The sequence below is a fragment of the Acartia tonsa genome, chromosome 6, assembly GCF_053477335.1.
Source record: "Acartia tonsa isolate MP-2025a chromosome 6, ASM5347733v1, whole genome shotgun sequence".
Taxonomy (NCBI): Eukaryota; Metazoa; Arthropoda; class Copepoda; order Calanoida; family Acartiidae; genus Acartia; species Acartia tonsa.
In genome coordinates, this window is record NC_137265.1 from 39,099,836 (window position 1) to 39,123,358 (window position 23,523).

General features: G+C 31.5%; 2 protein-coding genes across 2 annotated transcripts in view; both read right to left on the reverse strand.

Moving 5' to 3' along the window:
- The window catches only part of LOC145323098 (uncharacterized), a 35,275-nt gene extending 14,281 nt beyond the window's left edge, over positions 1-20,994 (reverse strand). Inside the window, exons 1-9 of the mRNA XM_080165481.1 lie at positions 20,970-20,994; positions 19,846-19,900; positions 18,165-18,258; positions 12,662-12,738; positions 12,121-12,208; positions 11,900-11,992; positions 3,934-3,988; positions 2,912-3,039; positions 430-519 (exon numbers count right to left, since the gene is read on the reverse strand). Coding sequence (XP_080021607.1) covers positions 430-519; positions 2,912-3,039; positions 3,934-3,988; positions 11,900-11,992; positions 12,121-12,208; positions 12,662-12,738; positions 18,165-18,258; positions 19,846-19,900; positions 20,970-20,994 — 705 coding nt within the window. The remainder of the gene's footprint in view (positions 1-429; positions 520-2,911; positions 3,040-3,933; positions 3,989-11,899; positions 11,993-12,120; positions 12,209-12,661; positions 12,739-18,164; positions 18,259-19,845; positions 19,901-20,969) is intronic.
- Positions 1-23,523, reverse strand: part of LOC145322617 (multidrug resistance-associated protein 1-like) — a 273,276-nt gene that overhangs the window by 144,097 nt on the left and 105,656 nt on the right. The window lies entirely within an intron of this gene.

Below are 23,523 nucleotides of genomic sequence, written 5' to 3' on the forward strand. Positions count from 1 at the left end.
CGTCATAATCAGTCAGACACTATTACTGTGTTCCCGTTTTCTAACAAAATACCTCTATCTTTAAAATATTTCTATTTTTCTACATTAGCGGCTAAACCTCGCGAGGCGTCTAAGGGCACTTGAGGAGAGGGGAATTGAATTTTATAACCCAATTTAGATTTAAAAATAAAAAATAAAATTCTCTTGGGAGAGTGGAAGTATCCTTTTCCAAAATAGTTTTATACTTTCCCGGGACCTATAAGAAGCTACCCTGCAAAGGAGAACCCGATGGGTTTAGCGGTTACCGAGATCCTTCGGTACAAACACACAGACAGACAAACAGACATCCTATTACTTTATTATAAGGATTATTTCATTTGTATCGTTATAAGGTAGTTATCTTCTTTTGCTATCTTTTGATGGCTATATATCTTCTCTTGCTATCTTTACCTTGATTGTTAGACGTGCTAGATGTCTTCCTTGTGCGTCTGTGTCCAAATATCTTTCTTTTCTATCTTCTCCTCCCAGAAACTTTAAAATCTGAAATGGTATAATTATGATAATTTGGTTTAAAATTTAGGTGTCGGCAAATTGGTTCTACCTAACTAAATATATGTATGGTAATGTTGTTACGCCTCCATTGATAAAAAAAAACTTTACTCAAAATAATGATATTCAAGTCAGGAATTTAAATTAAATTAAACTGAATTTGTATACAATCTAAAATACAAAGTCTATAAGTAGAACGATGTCTGTCTGTTTGATGTCTGTCTGTCTATTTGTTTGTATGTCTGTTTGTTTGTCTGTCTGTTTGTTTGTCTGTCTGTATGTTTGTAGCGAAGGATCTCGCTAACCGCTGATCCGATCGGGTTCTCCTTTAGGGTAGCTTCTCATAGGTCCCGGGAAGGTTTATAAATATTTTCTTGGGGGTGTTACTCCCCCAACCCCCCAACCCCAAAATATGAAAAAATACCACCCCCCCCCCATGTTTTTCTTCCTAAAACTAAAATTGAAACTAACCCCCCCCCCCAAAAAAAAAAAAAAAAAAAATTTTAAATTTTTCTTTTAAATGTTTTGTAAAATCTAAAATACGAAGAATTAGTTTGATTAAACTTCTTGGGGCAGAGCCCCTAGAGGCAAGGGGCGAAGCCGCTAGAACATTTTAAAGTAGTTATACAAGGACGTCCTCATGGAAGAGGGGATAATTTAATTTATAGGCGCCCCCAAAAAATCTCTGAAACCAACCCAAAAAATTGCCGCTTCATTTCATAGTTTAAAGCTTTGTATTTATAAATCATAACCATAATTTCAGTTCTTATCCCCCCAACAACAAAAAAATTCAGTATGGTTACATATTCCACCAAAGTTATGACGAGAATGTTAAAATTCCAGGCAATTTATTGTTACTTTGAAGTTAGTTACCACAACAAACTTCCTGCTCTTTTACATGACTGGGTGTTGCATCATTACCGGCAAGAAAAAGAAATGTTTACTATAGTTGGGCCGGATATCCGGCTGATTTTTAATGCAAGATATCTGGTAATTTGCCGGAAATCGAACGTTGGCCAGATTTCAGGACGGAACCGGATATCGGCCGGATATTCGGTATCCGGCCAAAAAAGTATCCAGCCCATCCCTAATGTTTACTAAAACCTTAATTACCTTTATCAGTAAGAAAATGAAGGGGTTGCCTCCCTATTATCACAGCTTATAAATAATAGAGATGGAAGGCAAGAAAATGAAGGGGTTGCCTCCCTATTATCACAGCTTATAATAGAGATAGAAGGCTAGAAATTGGTGTGGTTTTCTCTTCCATAAATTAATTCTGACTGTAACACAGTAAAGGTAATAGTTTGCTCATTTCATTCTTATTTCATCCACTGATTTACGGTTCATTTTAGAATTATTAAGGGTAAAAATATTCGGTGCCGTAAATGTTTGATTTGGAGTCAAGATCAAATAATAAGCAAATACTTAAATCACGTTTGACCCTCTCAATTTAAGCATTTAATCAATCTAAATGAAAACCCAAAACCTTTTTATGTAAATATATGCTGTATTTTCAAAACTATTTGATGGGAAAAATAAGAACAAATAAGTTTTTTTTTCAATTTCTATGTACAGTGGTAATAAAGGTAATAAAAATAGTAAAATCTGAGTAAAATTTTCACCCATTGTGCTATCCCTGTTAATCTAGATGCACTCTGCACCCCGCCGACATAAAACTTGCATTAAGTTAAGGACTGGAGGAAAAACTGAGATGCTTTTTTCTTGTTTATTTAACCTATCTATTTAGAATATTTCTACCAGACTTGCCATTAACCTCAAGTAACCCCAGAATTATTCAATCAAATTATATAATATCTATTTATCGCATCGTTTTAAAGATAGCTTTCCGCTGATAATAAAATGAAATTTATAGGATTAAAACTGGTATTAATTTTATGATTCTTATTTAACTATTCGTTGAAAATTGTCTGTGATACGATGCCAAACATGAGACTCGACAAAGTGGCAGAAATGAGCCGTGTGACGTCAATAGATCCATCTCTTTTTAAGGGGTTTCCTTTCCCACTTCTCCTCTCATCTCTCCCTTTTATGACGTCACACGGCTCATTATGGCTGGGGACCGGTTTCAATCGAGAAGATATTAATCAGTTTCGAAGCCATACTGGCAAAAAAGATTGATTTTCATAAAAACTTATGCCTTTTTAAATAAAAAAAATAATATCCTTTTTGATACTTAATGGATGAAAAAATGTAACTTTTACAGGAGTCATCATTCATAGTTTGAGAACAATAGGAAGAAATCTGAAATGCCTAAATTACGTTAAGAAAATATCCGTTACGGATGGACGGAAATGTCTAAATCTAAAGTAGCTTCGTTACCTAAAAGAAAAGCTTCTTAATAAAACATTAAAACATTGCTCACCTTATTTTCTTTCCTCCAAATAATATATTCAGGAGTTTTATCCCCAAAATCCACTCTACAGGTGAGGACAAGAGTTGATTTGGGATCTACGTAGATTATTGGACCATCTAGGATTTCTGTCGCCCCCTCTGAAAAAATTGTATTTCTTAGAAAAAATATAAAGTAATTTTTTTACTAAAGATATAGTTATTATATAATATACTAGGGGATAGGCCCCTAGAATCTAGACTAACGATACTTTTCATACAAATAACCTAAAACCATCCCGGCACCTATAAGAAGCTTCACTGTATAGGAGGACCATATCGGTTTAGCGAGATCCTTAGCTACAGACAATAAATATTTGAATTTGAATTTGAGACAGAAAAAAAAACTTATTACTTTGTATAATAGGATAGTTCCTAATTATGTGCAGAATAGAATAGACTTGTAATAAAAGCATATTTGTGTCAGTCGTTCTGGATGAAGCTTATGATCTCACAAACCACTGGTATAATTCAAGAAACTACACCCCAAGACTACAACAACACGATATAAGATCCAATGTCCCATCCCACTATGCCTGCTCCTAGTGAGCACATATTATAGAGCAGCTTTGCTCCCAAATTAATATAACATTCTAATATAACAACTATAAAGTTAGTTATGTAGTAGATTTGCTTCTGATAAATAGTACATTTTAATATATCAGGTATTAATGTCTTATCCGATAAAACCAATACATAATACTAAATTGGATCAAACAATGGTTTTAGAATTTTAACAAGGATGAAAAAATACATAAGTAGCGTTGCTTAGCAATATAAAAAAGCGGGGCTATAGCCCTGCAAGGCTATCCAGTACCCAACATAACCTAACATAGCCTGACCAAAAGTAATATCACTTAAAAATAACATGAGAAGTGGGGTTTGTGTTCGATAAGTCGCTTTGAGGGAAAACCATTCTACTCAACCCATCTACTCATTCACACACTAAACTTATGAATAAAGAAAAGTGAAACGTGAAAATATAAAAAAAGTTACCTATCACATTGACTACAACAGTTCTTGTTAAGGAAGTGTGCTTCGGACCAGATATCTAAAAATAAAATAAAAACATTAAATCATAATCAAATTTAACACTTTACAGGGATCAAAAGGGATAAGATAATGATCAATAAATTGATATTCATCCTAAATGGATAACAATTAGCGATTGAAACGTTAAGACACTCATATTATTAAACCAAACAACCAAAATTCAACCAAATTTGTTAAGCCTAAAAAGGAAAACGTAATTTTAAAAAAAACTTTTATGGACTAGAGTAATAAATAGCCCAATGTCCCCTATCTTCCTTTGAAAATTATAATTTTACTTTGTTTAATAAAGTCTTTATTTAATCTTGCCCTTCAGCACCCACCCCCCCCCCCCCCTCCAGACTCCACACCGGATACTTGATATTTATGGTTCCAGGACAAACGCAGGCGTTACAAACGTCGGAGTAGACAAATGCAGGAGTGCCTAAAATATATTAAATTAATTAAGTATTTCTATACAAGTTAGGCTAGGTTAGGTTAAGATATGAATGTACAAATAATCCCCCCGCAGGGGTTAGACGTTAAAAAACATATAAGATGATTTAAAATAGGTTAGGTTAGGTTAAGAGTACATTTCGCCTGGTTTGTCCTAGGACCATATTTATCTTTATAAATATTACAATTTTATATGAATTTTACTAGGCAGTGTTTGAATGATCAAAGGTGCTAAAAATTTCAATATATCCCCCAACATAGGGAAAACAAATACATAAAAATACTTGAGGCTTTAATATTTACTCTTTTATATATGTGTATCATAATAGTAAGGCTTGTGCAGCCGTAGCTTAATAAAGTCGCGTTTTTTTCGCCACTTGCAGCCCTCGAATAATTAAATAACAATCCAAAGCTAAAGCCAGCCTAACTATTTTAGAAATTTTGCAATCGTTGTAGCCGCAAAAAAGCTGCTGCTAGCTGCAAACATTTACCATTGCCTTCTTTAGAGCAAATTTCTTTTTTTCATATCCGAGTTTACCTATTTGTTTCTGAATAAGCGTAACTCGATTGAGTGGAGAGAGGTTAAATAAATGTATACTCCCACCCCAAGGACCCTGTACCGATTTTCATTTGGATCATTGAAAATCAACCAATAACGTCGGGAATATTAACACAGCCAAGTCGCTACAAAAGCATAAAACAATTTGCTAACAGACAAAAGGGTCCCCATAAGGGGGATCCAAGTAGTTGTCTGGTCATACATCTAATTTTATAGATTTATTGTTTATTACATACATTCAGTGCTCTCTAATTGTTTGCGGCTGTCGCACCCTTGCTTCTGGCACAAAATACTTTGATACTTTACCTTGTCCTAAAAAGTTTTCCTACTTTCTTATAATAATCAAAACTTTAAATGAAACCTTTTTTCACATTGCTTTGCTTTGCATTAAGAGTTGATGCACTGATAAATAAACATTGAGCTCAACTATCATAATTTTCTACTCATCACAACTTTATAATATTTTACCATTTGAAGAAAACAAGGAAATTTGAGTAAATATGCCATGGAGGGAGGGGACATTGGACTGTAAATAATACTTGTTTCAAAAGAAAATTATAAACCCTTTTCTCGTATTTATTCGAATCCGGCGGATAGGAACCGGTTCTCATCCATACGAAAAAACTATGTCTAGCATCGTATTATATCCAGTTTTCTACGAATATAGAAATGTACAATCATAACATTAAAACCAGTTTTTTTAGCCCGTGCCAATGGCACCTAGGGGCTAAAAAACTTGTTTTAATCTTGTAATTGTACATTCTATATCCGCAGAAAGCTGTTTATAATACGATGCGAGAAATAACTATTCTCATTCTTTGGCTTAAAAACTTTGCGGACTTTTATAAAATTTGATTGGTGTGTACAAACTATCAGTGTCAAAAGATTTCCACCAATAATTTAATCCTAGAAGAGAATTTTTGTTGAAGTTGTGTAATCCATTGCCCTATTCCTTGGAACCCTGAAATTTTTGCAACTCAAGGGCGTGTGCACCAAATTGTAAACCCCTCCTTACTTTATTTAAACTTTTATGTAAGGTTTTATAATGTGAAATTTCACAGGGAGGAAGGGGACATTGGACTGTTTACTACACTAATCCCCAAAGTTTTATAACAATATTTTCTTATTTGTTGACTTAACAACTTTGTGGACTTTTATCATATTTTGATTGAGTGGATCTTAAAGTTGAGTGTCCAAACATTTCAACCACTAAACTTAATCGAAAGAAATGATTTGTGTATCATCATTGGGGAGGCACATAAATTTATCGGCCAATGTCTTATCCCTCTAGTTCCCTGGAAATTCCATCTTAAAGCGTTGAGTTGACACAATTTTTCAATGTCAATAACATAGATTACATTGGATTAGAACTGATTCTAAACCATAATGAAAAATCATTTATAGCACCGAATAAGACAATTTTCCACAACTATTACAATAAAAGCATAAAATTAATACCAGTTAAATGTCTTCGGGGCTATAAACGTGGTTTTAATCTTATAGTTTTTATTTTTACCCATCTCATTTGAAAGAGGAGAGCGTAGCCGCTACTATATTATTATAATGAATGCCATTGAAAAGAAAAAAAGGAATTAGGTTAAGGTTTAGTATATGCATCATTCTAAATTTTGATTCTATTTAATTTGGATAAAACAAATGAAGGGTATTAGGGATAAAAACCTGCAACTAAAAAGCTTTAAGTGGGTATTTTGTCTATTCATTCAAGATGAAGTTTTTGTATGAAGCATCAAAATAAAGAAAAGATGCTTTTCTTACCAGTAAATCTACTGTACAATTTGCAACAAATTTACTTACAATTTTGTTTAAAATTTTGCATTAATATTCTGCTAATTTAGATGTGACACTCTACAAGTGTTAATGTTCGCTTGTCCTTCCAATTCAGATCTTCGCTTTTATGGATGTTCCATGGATGTTGTATTTTAAACAAATTGCTGTTAATGCTATAATTAAAAACAACTGTTTAAATCTGGGGACATAAATTTTTTTAAAGAAATTATTACATTTGAAATAGAATTATTTAAAATACAAAATCTCAGACTCAAACAGAAAAATTTAAAGGTACAAAAACATTTAACCTGTAAAGGAAAACTTAAACAATTATTGTAATGCGACAAAAATGTATAAATTATATGATGTATTTTTGATTGTAAACTATACAATTTTGTGTATAATTTTACACAAAAATATTACATAGCCTGAATATTACTTGTGGTTGGTATATGGCAGTTTCGCAACCAGATTAATACAGTTGTTGGTTTTTTTTGTTAAAATAAATTGCAGAGTATGTCAAAAAAATGCAGAATATTGGCGACTGAATATTGTTCATTCCAATTTCATTGATAAGATTGCATTGTACTATAAAAAAATATAAAACTTTTTTGTGTCAAATTTACAGCTGGATTTTGTAAAGATGTCATAAATACAACCATTATTTAATAGTTATTTCTTTCATCGTATTATAAAAGGCTTTCTGCGGATATAGAATGTACAATTATAAGCCTTCGGCACCTTGGGGCTAAAAAAACTGGTTTTAATCTTATGATTGTACATTTTTATATTCGTAGAAAGCTGGATATAATACGATGCTAGACATGGTTTTTTCGTATGGATGAGAACCGGTTCCTATCCACCGGATTCGAATGAATACGAGAAATACTAATCCAGATGTATTTCTGCTGACTGTATAAAAAAGGCCGTGTTCCATACATGTCTACAAAATCCTTTTTATTATTATTTTAGTACTTTTGCTACGTCAAAACTTTGTCTATGAAAAAGTTTGTAGTTTTTAATTAAAATTTTTTTTATAATAAATAAATATAACTTTAACATATATTAAGATGGAAAATTTTCATAAAAGACGCTTTGCGCACTGAAAACATAGCAAGGATAACAACATTCGTAGATAGCAAACATTATAAACAAACGGAAAAAATAGATTACTATAGAGAATTATCACTCTCTCTCTCTCTTTCTCTTTTTTTCTCTCTCTCTTTCTCTCTCTTTCTCTCTCTTTCTCTCTCTGTCTCTCTCTGTCTCTCTCTTTCTCTCTCTTTCTCTCTCTCTCTATCTATCTATATATCTTTACCTTCCCTCTCTCTCCCTCTCTCTCTCTCTCTATCTATCTATCTATATCTTTCTCTCTCTCTCTCTCTCTCTCTCTCTCTCTCTCTCTCTCTCTCTCTCTCTCTCTCTCTCTCTCTCTCTCTCTCTCTCTCTCTCTCTCTCTCTCTCTCTCTCTCTCTCTCTCTCTCTCTCTCTCTCTCTCTCTCTCTCTCTCTCTCTCTCTCTCTCTCTCTCTCTCTCTCTCTCTCTCTCTCTCTCTCTCTCTCTCTCTCTCCCTCTCCCTCTCCCTCTCCCTCTCTTTGTCTCTAATACACTCTTTCTTTCTCTCAAGTTTTTTTAGCCCCGAGGTGCCGGAGGCATCGGCTAAAAAAACTGGTTTTAATCTTATGATTGTACATTTCTATATTCGTAGAAAGCTGGATATAATACGATGCTAGACATGGTTTTTTTCGTATGTAGGAGAACCAGTTCCTATCCACCGGATTCGAATGAATACGAGAAAGGGATTTTAAATATTTCATCTAAACTTCTTACACAGATGTTTAGCTAGTTCAAATTATCAAATTTGTTAGAGGCATCCTCCATACTTTGACTTTCAATCTTAGTGGTTCCCTCACACGTTCTTTCGTTCGTTGGATTAGAAAATATATTTTGGTTGCATCAAACTAACAGTGTCTAAACTTTTCAACCAATAACTTTAATATCCACACATGGATTTTTTTGTGCTTCATCATTTGGGATGTACATAATACATCGTCCTTATCTTATCCTTAAAGATTTCTAGTTAAAGGGTTAAATCTATTGTGGTCGGGCGTATGTCATAAAACTCTTATTTCAAAATTAAGTAATTTTGCTTTAGTATAATTTTGTTGAATATTCGGAGCACCCGAATTCCATGGATTACTCAAGTATGTGAGTGTAATATAGTGTGTAGTGTATGTTTATATTCAAACATACATGTTGACTCCAGGACGGGAGGGAGGACACTTTGTAGTGTAAATTACCCCAGTACACAAAGTTTTATAACCATGTTTATCTTATTTATCGGCTCATAGACTTTCGGTACTTTTATGGATAATTGATTGGTTTGTTTCAAACTTGTAGTGTCCTATTTTTTCAACCAATAATTTTAATATAGAATATGGTTGATTTAGTTTATTATCATTTAGGATGTATATTTCTTTGTCTTATACTTTTATATCCCTGTGTTGACTACTAAGAAACCCAGGTAGGGAGGGGACAAAAGAATGTAAAATTTGAAAAGTTCAATAACCAAGTAGTGTCCAAACTTTTAAACCAATAATCTTAGTCTATAAAAGAAGTGGTAATTTTGTTTATCAACAAGTTTATTTTGCAATTTCACGCTTAAAAAGTACATATATGTATAGATTTGTTTGGGGCACATAATACTTATCATAATTTAGTTAACTTTTTTATTACTTGCAAGGTTACTCTATAGTATACTTTGTCTGTCCGTCCGTCAGTTCGTCCGTCATTCTTTCAGACCGTAAATAAATTATTTATATTTAAGTAAAAGTTATAAGAAACAACATAACTAGGCCAAAAAAAACTTATTTATAATTTAAAATAAATAAAACTTAATAAGACAAGGAAATGCTAAATGTATTATGAGAGAAAAAAAACTTTGCTTACAACTTTTTTTTGTGTTGATTAAGAATAAAGTAATCATGTGGTCTGCTATACAAAAAGTTTTTACAAACCAGGGATTTTAAGGGATAAGGAATACAAAATAAATAGATGTCCACCCACCCCTAATGATTATAAACAAAATTACCCCTCTTTTAGAATAAAGTTGTTGGTTGAAAGATTGGATATTGAGGGTACATGTGTAATTTACAGTCCAAAATACCCTTCCTCCCTGTTAATGATACATACGGTTGATTTTAAAATAAGGATGGTTTGAAATCATAATTATTTATAAATCATAAATATTAATATCCATAGCAATATCCAGCAATATCAACAGTTTTCATATAAAAACAACAGCAAAGTAGATTTAAACAGTAAGAATAAAGATTTTTGTTAGAAATTTATGTTCTAAATTAGCTAAAAGGCTTTATGTCTTTTGTTTAAATTTATGAATAACTGACTAAATATGATAGTTTAACAAGATTAGTTTTCATGAAAACTGATTCCCTTTTGAAATGATAAAAAATGAATTATCATCCTTGTATGTAAAAACGTTAAATAAGTCCAATATTAATATATAGAACCCTTGTCCACTAAAATAACCTCAAAATTAATCAAAACTAACCCAAAAACATTTGTAACGTAACTGTCTCTAAACTAAACTTCACTGATCTGGCAAGAAACACATAAGCTAGAATAAATACTAGAAATTTTATTTTTTGTAAAGATTCCTAAACACTATTTAAAGCTCAAAGCAGAAAATTTCTTTTTCATATTTTCTTTTTTCAACATTCTTTCTTTATTATCATTTACTTCCTTAGTATTGTGTGCTCTCTATTTATATTTTTATTTTATAGTAGGATTGGCTAGGGATCTAAAGAGATAGGACATTGGCCAATATACATCCCCAATGACGATACACAAAAATAGATAGATTACAATTAGTGGTTGAAACATTTGGACACTCAACTCAATGAACCAACCATTAAAAATTTTAAAATAACCTCTAAAGTTGTTACGCTATTGATTAATACATTATAAAAAATCTTCGTTAAATTATAATTTTTATTGCAGCTTTATATTGTCTTTTTATTGGGTATGTGTTCGTCTATTTTTCAAACCCCCAAAATTTCAAATTTATATATTTTTCAAAATATTTTTAAAGTTGAAGAAAATTAGAAATAAAATATGTGAAGCAACTAGATTTTATAAACACACCAGACAAAAATTATTTACTGATGTTATAAATTTGATGCAGTTAGAAAAATAAAAGCCTTCATTTTATAAATCTAGAAATTGAGATATCCTAATATTTCTCTAAATATCATTTTATATTTGGATCATATATAATTTTATAACCCAATTTCATTGGATTTTTTATGATTTAAAAAAAAATTTAGAAAGAAAACAATGAAAATTTTTAGGTAAATTGCACCTGGATATTTTCAACATGTTTTATTTTGCTTTAAAAATAGTAAAATTATGGGGATATTTGAAAACCAATTTGTTTAGTTCTAAAAAGAATTATAATTAATTGGAGGGAGGCTAACCCCTGCCCTTAACAAAAACAAACAGACCGATGTTACAGAAGCTAGTGACGCAGCCTATGGTAAAACTAAAAAGATGTTTGAAGTTAGTTACAAAGAAAAAGAAGGATAGGGGTGATTCGTTTCCAAAAATCAGATAAAATTTTATGTGGTAATAATTCTTTGTCGGAAATATTTATTTCAAATTGGAATTCTTTGTTTTAAATAAATAAAAAAGAAAAAGGGAAAGTATGAAAATTTTGTACATTTATGACGTCAATGTTTGGTTAATGCAATTTTTTATTAATAATTTTCAACTAAGTTTATAACTCTGTCTTAAAATAACTAGACCAAAACTTTTCTTAGATAGTCATATCAAGAACAAAAGATCTATAGCATAGATGTATATACAGATAACTACCTCCCTCCCTTTTTCAACGACCTTTTCCGTCTGCTACCAAATTGTTTTCTGCTACTTGGCTGTGTTAGTATAACCAACACCATTGGTTGATTTTCAATGACCAAATTCAAAGACACTGCGATGGGGAGATACAGTTATTTAACCCTTTCTAATGCAAGAACAGTGATTAAATCATATGCTCTGTTTCTTTTGGTAAGGACCTCCATCTTGAATATTCTTGATTAATAATAAATATACCTGGCACTGATAAGGACCTCCATCTTGAATATCCTTGATTAATAATAAATATACCTGGCACTGATAAGGACCTCCGTCTTCAAGTAGAATATTCTTGATTAATAATAAATATACCTGACACTGATAAGGACCTCCATCTTGAATATTCTTGATTAATATAAATATCCCTGGCACTGGTAAGAACCTCCATCTTGGATATTCTTGAATAATAATAAATCTACCTGGCACTGATAAGGACCTCCATCTTCAACTTGAATATTCTTGATTAATAACACGAATTCTTTCCAGTCTGTTGCTAACACTTTAAACCTAGAAAACATATAAAATAAATATCACATAAATATCAAGACCACAACATTGAATATTTCATGAAAAAGGAGATAAAATATATTTGAAAAGAATTTTTTGATAAGGTGAAGTACGTAGCAAAATGTTCATGGGATAGATTATCTCCAAAAATCAAGAAGCTTTAAAGGATGCTATCGGCAAAACAGCTGAACGCATATATCATGTTCGCACATAATTTTAACCAACAAAAGAAGGCCTACAAATCTAAAATAGCACTTAATAATGCACACTCACAGTTATCTCGCAGCACTTATAAATGCGCGAAAAAGACTTATTTTATGCGGGTTTTTTTCAATCAAAATTTAGCTGTGCATCATTAAATCTTGGGTATTACAGATTATATAAAGGCCTTTTTATGCCGCTTAAAACGACGTAAGGGCATAAAATTTATTCACTTTGACAAAGCATGATTACCTTGGGTTCAATGAATTTGTGACGTTATTCAGTGACATCAATTGGGGGATGGGATCATGGATTCGAACCCAGGACACCTGAAATATGAAAAAACATAATATATTTCTATTAAGCAATAATAAAAAATATTTTACCTACAATATTTAGGAAGTTAAAGAGTGTTGTTAAAAAATTTAATTGTGATAGAATGTTTACCTAATGAAGTGTTCAAATACTTAAATAGCTTATTTTTTTCATGGTATTAGATTATTGGACGTATAATTTGTCTGGTATGAAACAGGAATATTATACTTATAAGTAGTAAAACAAAACAAATTGCTAGCTAGCATTTGAGACAAATATAATTGATCAAAGTTTTTATTTTTATCCAAATCTTTTTCTTAACAAATTCATTTTAACTCATTCCTTATCTTGAATAATAACGAAATATTTTAGCAACTTCGAGATGAGCTAAACACAGCGGGGCTCTAGTGTCCCTGCTAGGATCTTCTTTACTCAACCTAAGCTACAATAAGTATACAACTATGTTCTTTATAGTGTTTATTTGGGGTCCAAAAGCGACATACGGAAAAATGTTAAATTTGCATTTGTTTTATATTTGTACTTATTTTAATTTACATTTACTTCATACATTATGTTTTTGTTGAAATTAAACTGTTTTCCTATATTTAATGTTAGTTTGACTTTAACAAAACATTCAACGTATTTTGTTTGTGTGTGTAAGTATTATTAGTTCTTTCGTGGAATTTATTATTGCTTTACGCCAACCGAAAATATTATTTTCTTATAAAAGGTGCTATAAATTTAAATTTTTTACTTTTGATACGGAGTCCCTAAATGATAGGGGAGCAGTAGCTAATAAAGATTTAATGTATTATAAAGTGGCTGTGCTTTCTATGCAAGAGGTATGCTAAACATAAATATGACCAAAGACGGGTTTTGATGAAATAGCTCCAGCTTCCGGTTCTCAAGATTGAGCAGAAAGTTTCAGTTGGCATTACATTCAGGGATACAGTGATATGCAAATGGTCAATAAATTTATATTTTCCCCCATATTTAGTAAAAATAAATGGTTTTGTCTTTCCCTCAAAGTAGATCCACCATACTATTTTTGAAAGCAAATTAAAAAAAGGGTAGTGGTAGTTTTTTCCTTTGAACCTCACCCTTCAGGAGGGACCTAATTCTGCGGGACTACCTTGTACCCAATATATACCTGACTTGAAATAAGATATAGAAATGGCAGAAACTACGCCCATCCCTCCATTATTTTCAATGTAATCAACACTTAACTATGTACTTTAAGGGAAACCGCTGAAAATATAAATAATAAATTCTTGTCATAGCCTTATTGTACCCTGATTTATGCAATATAAACACGGATGACAGATAAATAATTAGGGATTTTAAAAATTTTGGTTTTTCCACGTAAAAAATTAGTTTAGCATTGTTCTTATTATTACATTGCTATATATTATTATAGTCTATAGAGATCGCTTCAGGAACTTAATTACGTTCACATTATAATTAACATTATGATATGTGATCTAATCTGCAATTAAACGCAATTCTAATAATGACTCTCTGCCAAGTAGTGCGTTAATAGGAGAAATACGTTTTCCCTGAGTAAAAGATATACCTACATTTTTAATAGATATAGAAAGTATTTACAACCACTTGATTGGTCTAATTGTATCTCAGTGTAGAACAATTCGAACAAATGATTGGTTTAAAGTAGGGTTGGGCCGGATATCAAAAAAATATCCGGCCCAACCCTAATTTAAAGGGGTCCACTTTGTGTCATATTTTGTATTTGTTTATACAATAAGGCATCTTAAAGTAGTTGATTTATTCTAAAAGATAAAAAAAATTTTTAAAAAGTATTCATCCTTTTAAAGTTTGACACATTATTGTTTCTGATTACCCATCTAGGAAAATACTTCTATTGTTTGGTATAACATGCAAAAAAAACTCATTCATACTTTCCATTTATTGTTTACTTTAAGTTTTACATTTTTTAATAAGTGTTTAATGTACTGTGTGTATGCAATGTTTCTTTTAACTATAGTGGTTGTACCCCTATCCTATAGGGACTCTGTAAACAAAAGGGACATAAATGACTAAAGTTATTAAGGAATAAAAATAAAAAAGTCCAAACTCTTAATCTATCAAAAGACTTATGCCTTAATTAGAAAATGAAATCAGTATAGTATTTGTGAGATTTCAATGGACAAACAAACCAAAAACCAACCTAGATAAGAAGAAAACATCTCCCAACTATTAGTTATTCAAAAGATTAATTATGCATATTTTGAATTATTTTTTTGTATAATGATTCCAAATTATAATGCTGTTTATGAAGAAATTGTTCTTGTTTTTCTACTTACAACTTAAAACAACAATTATAAACCCTGTAAAAAGAATAAAGATCCCTTCTTTTTACAAGGAATTAAATTATCAATTCTTTACCCTTTGTCTATTTATTTTTGTGATTGTATCCTTTAATATTTTCCCTTAGCACAGTGGTGCTGAATTGGATGTAGGTTATTTTATTTCTGTTTAAGATAATTGGTATTCAAGTGAATGAAGTTTATTATATGTGGGTAAAGGACCTATGTCATAATTATTTATAGCTTAATGTTAGATTTTTATTTAGTATTTGATACCTATCTGGAAGAAAAAAATCTAATTTTAAGAAAATTAATATTATAACAATTACATTTGAAAATTTTATTATTTCTACTTCTGATTGAAAGCAACTGTGTCCCCACCCCCCCCCCCTTTGTCTAGTTGAATCAACTATTACTGATAAAATGGTTTCCGATAATAAAGTTAAAGACAGATTTATGAATCAGGTCAATAGGAGAAATTCATAGAAATGCGGGTAAATTCGGACAGCAGGGAAAAAAAACAGAATTTCAATTTAACAAACTATTCTTGCTTCATCCCCAGCTTTTAGATAACTGGACAAAGTGTCTCATGTGACGTCATAAAAATGAGGGAGAATTGGAAAATAAAAACCTAAAAAAAATGGATAATCCCTTATTTTTAAGACGTCTCATGGCTGATTTTCGAGACACTTTGTCCAGTTACAGCTTTTAGGGAGGCTAGGAGAAGGCAAAAATAGCCTAAACCATCCTAGGAGCTATGTAGAGCTTTCCTAAAAGGAGAAACTTAATTGATTGAGTGGTTAGTGAGATCTTAGCAGACAACAAATAATAAACATAGAAATCACAATATGGCTTTCTATGTAGTATTTAGATTTCAATAATAGAAATTCAAAAATTTAAATATATTTTAGGAATTTTACAGAATTTTTTTGCTTATTAATTTTCACGCAATGTTTAAATTTTTACATTTTTCCTTGTACAAATAAGCCTCTTCATACTGCAGCGCTTGGACTAATTGGTAATTTGTCTGAATATTTGATTCAAGTTTATAAATTTTAGTTTTAATAGTTCACAATTATTTTCTTATTATTAAAACAAATATTGAAATAGAAAAGTACATTGCTTTTATAGCAGGTATTGTTAAAATTGGGCATGGGATTTGGAGGGGGGTGTAAACACCCCTATGGCCAATTTACGGAGATGAACAAAACCTCCTACTCTCTGCCCCGACAAAAGTCTTTAAGCGGTATTATAGTAAGTCCTAATTAATTATTTTTGCTATGTTTAGGAGATAAATTTAAAAAAAGCTAACTTTATAATAGTATACATCTTTGTTATCCCGGCCATTATAGAAATATTAAGTTTCACACAGAAATCAAACATATATGGAATATTAAATAAAACAGCTTTGTAAGATCTTGTTAAATTGTTTTTTCTGTGTCAAATTTATTTTTGCCTTGAGAAAAACGTCAGGTTTATTTTGTCTCTTCAAACAGGAAAATAACATTTTTTTTCTTTAAGTTTTGTCCTTGCCATTTTTAATGTTTAAGACAAGTTTTATTTAAATGTATTTATGTTATATTATTAATTATTCATCTTGATTTGTATAGAATACAACTATCACTTTGATAAGATAGCAAGTTCCTTTTCCGCCAGTCTTGTCTATAATTGTATAATAATTGAACTTCCATGGAACTTTATTATTTTCTTTCTTTTACTATTCATGTCATGTATTTGACATAGAATCAGTTGGAATGAGATTTTAATTATTTGTTAATGACAAGGTTTGGCTAAAAATTCATACTCCACGGGCTAAGGAGTGCATTCGATCCCTATAGACTTTCCTGAAGCATAACCTCTTGGCTCAGACCTTTGCATAATTTTGAAATACAACAAGGATGACATATCCATAAAAGCGAAGCACTGAAACGGTAGGACAAACGGACATTAACACTTGTATAGTGTCAGAACTGAATAATCAGAATATAAATGTATAAGAGTCGATGCAAAATTGTAAGTAAATTTGTTGAAAAACTGCTTGATACAGAATGATGTTTATGGACATACTTACATTTTTAGGACTTAATTATAGAGTTGCTTCGCTTATAATATTGTACTTTGTTGTCCCAGGAATCAGTATACAAAAAATCAGATCAATCGGATAATTAGATCATATAAAAATTTGTTGTCAAAAAAGTAAAAAAATCAACATGTTTAAAATGGACGTACGGACATTTTGGTAATGATTATAGAGTTGCTACGCTTTCTAAATCGTATCTAACTACTGCAGGAATCACCATGCAAAGTTTGAAATCGATAGGACAATTCTAACATGCCTAAATTAACGAAAAAAGCTATCCGTGACGGACGGACGGACGGACGGATGGACGGACCGACCCTAATTATAGAAAAGCTTCGCTTTTAAAAATATTAAGTCTTTAAATTGCAGTCAACACAAACTGTATATATATATTAAATGTTTTGTTAAAGTCAAGCTGACATATATAGTAAAATAACACAATGTCGAAAACAAAGCAATTATATTTCGTATTGAAATAAGAAAAATTTATACTCTTTCATTTCTTTGCTAATATTTTCTATATTTTTAATTGCTTTATGGACATCTATCGGATCCTTAAATGTTTTTAATATCCTAATGCTTAATTTCCATAATGACGCTTATCGATTTTGGTGTGTAATTAACAAAAAGAATGAAATTTTCTCCGCGCCCTTTAAATGTGCTATGTGCATTATTTATTTGTCTCAAAAAATTTTATTGAGAACTATAAAAAAAAGTAACTGATAACATGGATTATAAGTTGGATGAATTAAAAAGATTTTGGAACAAAGCATGACAAGGGGAAGGGATATAGGAGTGTCTCCCCTCCCAAAACAAATTTTGTAAATACATTAGATCCCCGATGATGATTCCCTTTTCTGTAGATTACAATTAATGGTTGTAACGTTTGGACACTCAACTTGATGAATCAAAATTGACTAAATGTCCCCACAGTTCTTCAGCCAACGAACACGAAAACGTTATTAAAAACTTTGGGGACTATTGTAATAAACAGCCATTGTCACCTTTCTCCCTGATATTATTGAGATGTACTTACAGATTTATCCCCTAGATCTAGAACAGTGCACACCAGCATAACTGTTTCACCAGCAACTACTGTCAGATTTCCAGACGAGGTCGTCTCCTCAATTCTAAAATAAAATACATGTTTTTGTAGCGCAGCTACTCTATAATTACAGTCTTTACGTCCGTTGTAGTTCTCTTGTACAAAACTTATTTCCAACGAGGTCGTCTCCTCAATTCTAAAATAAAATACATTTAAAGTAGCGGAGGTACTCGATAATTAAATCCATACGTCTATTCGACCGTTTTTTATTTCCCTCTTCAGTTTTAAGGAGGAGGTGTCCTAAAATAAAATACATTTTTAATACTCTATAATAAGAGACCTTAAACAGCTGGTGGCACAGCGATTCACCAGAGGGGTGTGATTTCATTTGGGGCCGATGAAAGGGAACGTACGCCTTTTTAATTTTAATTTTAATTTTAAGGGAGGAGATGCTTCTTTATATGTATACTAGCGGTTTCGCCCCTAGCCTCTGGGGGCTTTGCCAAAGAGGTTTGATCAAAACAATTTTTCGTATTTTAGATTTAAAGAAAAATTTTTAACCCAAAGAAAATAGTTATAAACCTTCCCGGGACCTATGAGAAGCTACCCTGTAAAGGAGAACCCGATCGGTTCAGCGGTTAGCGAGATCCTTCGCTACAAACAAACAGACAGACAAACAGACAGACATCGTTCTACTTTGTATTATAGATGTGATATGCCGTGCCTGTCTGTAGGACTCCAACTGGAATAACTGTCAAATTGTTTATGCTTCTATGCTTTAATTAGGTGGTAAACCTTTTCTTTAAGAAGCTGTTAATAAGAAATCACAAATGAGTAAATTACATGAACATACGCGACTGCCACACAGACTGGCTATGAGAAAGAAAATGTTTTCATGCTAAAAAAAAGACAAACACGTCAAAATAATTTATCAAAAAACTTTGCCACTATTGCACATAAACATTCTTGATAAATATTCAAATTTTGCACAAACTGTATTTATTTTATTCAAATAAGGATGACATCATCACATCAACAAAAAAATAAAACATTTTTTTAAAATAAATAAAAAGTAGACTTTCTTTTTTTTATTTATAATTATGCAGAATTTTGTATAATAAAAAGTTAAAATTGTAACTAAAGACTAAATTTTTTTAATGTTATAGAGCTGTATCTTTATTCATGATTGCATTTTTCATTTAATTTCTTTTTCAATTTGTATTTTAAAAGTTGAAAATAATTATAACTTTTAAACTATTTGACAAAAATTTAGCCATCCACCAACTTTTTTATATAAATGCTTTTTAGGAATTACAATTTTTTAGGGCCCATTATCATGTAATCATTGAATAAGGATGTCCAGAGATGTTTAGGCATATGATCCTTACATTATACATCCCTATAATGGTTCCAGGACAAACGCAGGAGTGACAAACGTCTTAGTGGACAAACGCAGATGTTTCTAAAATATTAAGTTAATTTAGTATTTCTATACAGGTTAAATAATTTTAGATATGAATATACAAAAAAAGCCCTGCAGGGGTTAGGAAATTAAAACATATAAGATAGTTTATATGTTAGGTTACGTTAAGTGTCCATTCCATCGTTTTCCACTCCTGCGTTTGTCTTAGGACCCTTAGAAGTAATATAGATGTTTTTTTTTGTTTTTTACCTTGTTTCAATAATTGTATCTTCACTGTGCTTCCTTTCACCGGGAGCTACACATTCTAAAAGAAATAATTACTTTTTAACGTGTACAAAGAGTAAAAGAGAAAGGAAATTTCAATGATTTAAATATTGCATGTTTACCTACTCAATATATTTTACAAAAATGTATTTCAATCTATATATTGAAAAAAAATGTAATTCAATATACAGTGTGTTTTTATTATGAGAACTTTTTTGGTAGCAATTTTGCCCCACTTATAGTTATCAGAATTTAATGATTAATGGCTTATTTTCTTTGTTTTTTAAGACAATTAATAGAACATCAAAAAAATATTTCAGTTTTCATTTAAAAAGTACAGTAAAATCTAAAATTCAAAACTTAGGTGTCAACATCTAAAAAAAATGGTTTTAGCGCATTTTTCTTATGCCTAAATCTTCTAAGAAAAAAATTAGATTTTCTGTAGACGACTTTGGGGGGCCAGTACTCCCTCTCTGTTTGAGATATGACCTTTAAACTTTGATATGTTCTAGTACATGTCCCTAATAGTATCTGTATATATTTTTAGCTCTATATCTAAACTTTGAAGTGTTTTGCAGCCATTCTTGCAAAAAGTTGAATATTTGAGCACAAGAAAAATGCGCTGAAACCATTTTTTGATGTTGACACCTAAGTTTTGAATTTTAGATTTTACTGTTTTTTTAAAATAAAAACTGAAATATTTCTTTGTTGTTCTATTAATTGCCTTAAAAAACGAAGAAAATAAGCCATTAATCATTAAATTCTGATAACTATAAGTGGGGTAAAATTGCTTTCAAAAAAGTTCTCATAAAAAAAACACACTGTATATATTTGCAATATAATTCTATATCTACCTTTCAATTACCTCATACTGGCAAGGTTGCTGTCCATGACATTCTAATGTCAGGTCCAACAACCCAGGATAACTAAGGGGAGCCAAATCTATTCTTATATGTTCAAACACTCGAGTTAATCAGTTTAGTAACACCCATCAACAACTAACCTTTTATTGCCAGACCTTTGTCTGGAAGTCCTTACTTTGCATAGTAATGAGTTGCGCCTATTTTAAACCAAGGCATTCCAACTACTCTACTATTAGTATCGCGCACCTAACATAGCATCACTAGGAACCATTTTTAACGTCTTTAGCTATGAAGCTGTGCAAGGACTTCCAAGGGGGGGGGGGTTAAGTGATGATTACCCCCCCCCCCCCATTTAAAATTTACCCTACCATGGGGCTGCTGTAGACACCTCTAACCATTTAAGAGGGGATATTTACCCCCCCAAACAATTTACCTCTGCCAACAGATTTCAGAGGGCGTAATTACCCCCCCCCCCCCCAAGCAAATTTTACCCCCGGGGTAAAAATTTTGGGGGTGGTAAAAAAGATTTGCGCCACGCTTCGCGCGCTATATTACACCTCCCAAAAATATAATTTACCCCCCTCCCTTTAAGAAATCCCCCCCCCCAAAAAAAAATAAAAAAAGCTTGGACGCTCCTGATTCTGTGTTAAGCGAACCTATCACCTCCCCGAATACGAGCTCATGCTTTAAGTGTTAAGCTACTTAAGCTACGGTCACGGGCTATATTTCTATGTTTCAGGGCGACTTTATAAAAAAAAAACGTATTTAGTGGATTATTTTCTTTTTTATTAAAAGCAATTGTTAAGTAAATCCTTTGCAAATTGATTAAAGATTAAATATTTTTTAATCAAACAAACTTGATAATTAGAAAGGATAAGTACATAATAAGTAGTTGAAGTTTCAATGCCTATTCTCCTATTATATCATCCCATAGGTAATTTATTCTTTCTATTGTTTTCAAACTATATTTATCTGCTAAGATAGTTAGAAATATTGAAAGAGTTGAGGGGGGGGGGAAGGGGGAGGAGTAGATAAATCATCTTTCTAAAGGCTTGGATTGGTATGAAGATTCTAAAAAGCAATTTGTTCAACAAAAATTTAAGTTTTAGCAAGCATCCTGTATAAAATATGGGGGAGGTAATTGAAACAATGCCCCCCCCCCCTCCTCGAAAAACTTTAATATATTAGATTTTAAGAAAAGTATATGTTAATTTATCTTGGGCTGTTTATTACACTAGTCCTTAAAGTTTCATAACAACGTTTTCTAACAACTTTCTTAACAACTTTGGGAACTTATATTAAATTTTGATTAGTTGGTTCAATAAGTCGAGTGTCCAAGTGTTTCAACCAGTAATTGTAACCCAATTTTGTGTATCATTATTGGGGGTTTACATCAATTTGTCGGCAATTATCTTATAGTTTTAGGTCGCTGCATCCTATTAGTTTCAATACACTTTGAACTAAACAAAGCATTTAATAGTCCTAAAGATTTGTTTTAAAGAATCTTTATCCTGTTGTGTATTAGTTAGGGGTGTGAGAAAAGGGAACAATTGTAGTGTTTGTATTTGGGAGGAAGGGGGAGGGGGTAGAACTGATCTGAGGTGCCCCAAACTTTGTGCATCCAAGCTCTGGAGCTTTAGAGCTAGTCCAGTCAAACTTAGAAGTATTTTGTTGACAGATAAGTTCCTTTTAGTCGACTAAAGTTCATGTTGTCAAAAGAAGTAATACTTAGAGTAATGAATTTTACCCATTTAACGATGATCTCATAATGGCATTAGAACTTTAGCCTTATGTTGAGCTAATATCAGCAAAAATATTAAACAAAGCATTATTTGTGTTTTGACTCGATATTATGTCAGCAATTACCATAAAATTTATCAAAAAATATCTTGTATGAAACTCCATTTTTATCTTTTGTTGATACAATAATAGCAGCAAAGTTCAACAGGGATATATCCATGGCCTTGAAATGGACAATGGAAAGAATTGAGGCAATTTCATTTTAGTTTGTAAACACTAAAGTAGAGAAGAGAATTAGGAGAAAGTTAGAAACAAGAATTGGGGGTTGGGGAGGGGGGGGGGTGTGGAAGATAACACGTCCCTGTTAATTGTTATCAAGATACTTAGGAACAGTGATCTAAGGGGAAAAGACAATGGACTATAAATTGATTTACATTGCAATTGATGACACACAAAATTATTCCTTCTGTAGAATTAAATTAGTGGTTGAAACGTTTGAACACTCAACTTAATAAACCAACCAATCAAAATTCAGTAAAAAAAGTTGTTAAGCCAACAAATGAAAAAAAACGTTGTTATAAACTTTAAGGACTAGTGTAACAAACAGCTCATTAATGAGATAATAATGTATGTTAATTACGATCTCGTGAACGGTTTTTTAAAAACTTCAAACCCTACGATTGGGTAAGTTTTCTATAGCTGGGTAGGTTTACCCCTCCTCTACTCCCCTCTTAAGAAAAAGAACAAATTAGAAATTAAATAAGGTAGTATACATAATAAAAATATAGTATTTTTTAATTGATTCGGTTCTAAAATTTTCTTGTAAACAAGAATGATTGTATTTTAAAGTTTAAGAAAGTAAAACTAAGCTTAAAAATACTTTGGAAGTGCGTCGCTTTTTAATTCCAAATTAGTCTTTATAGTGTAAAATGTCTTAATTAAATTAAAGAATAGATTAAAAGAGAAAGAGAGAAAATAAAGGAGAGAAAGGTGAGTTGTTAGAAATTTTACCAATAAGATAATCTGTTGAAATATCAGAATTTTGTTGAAATTGTATTCT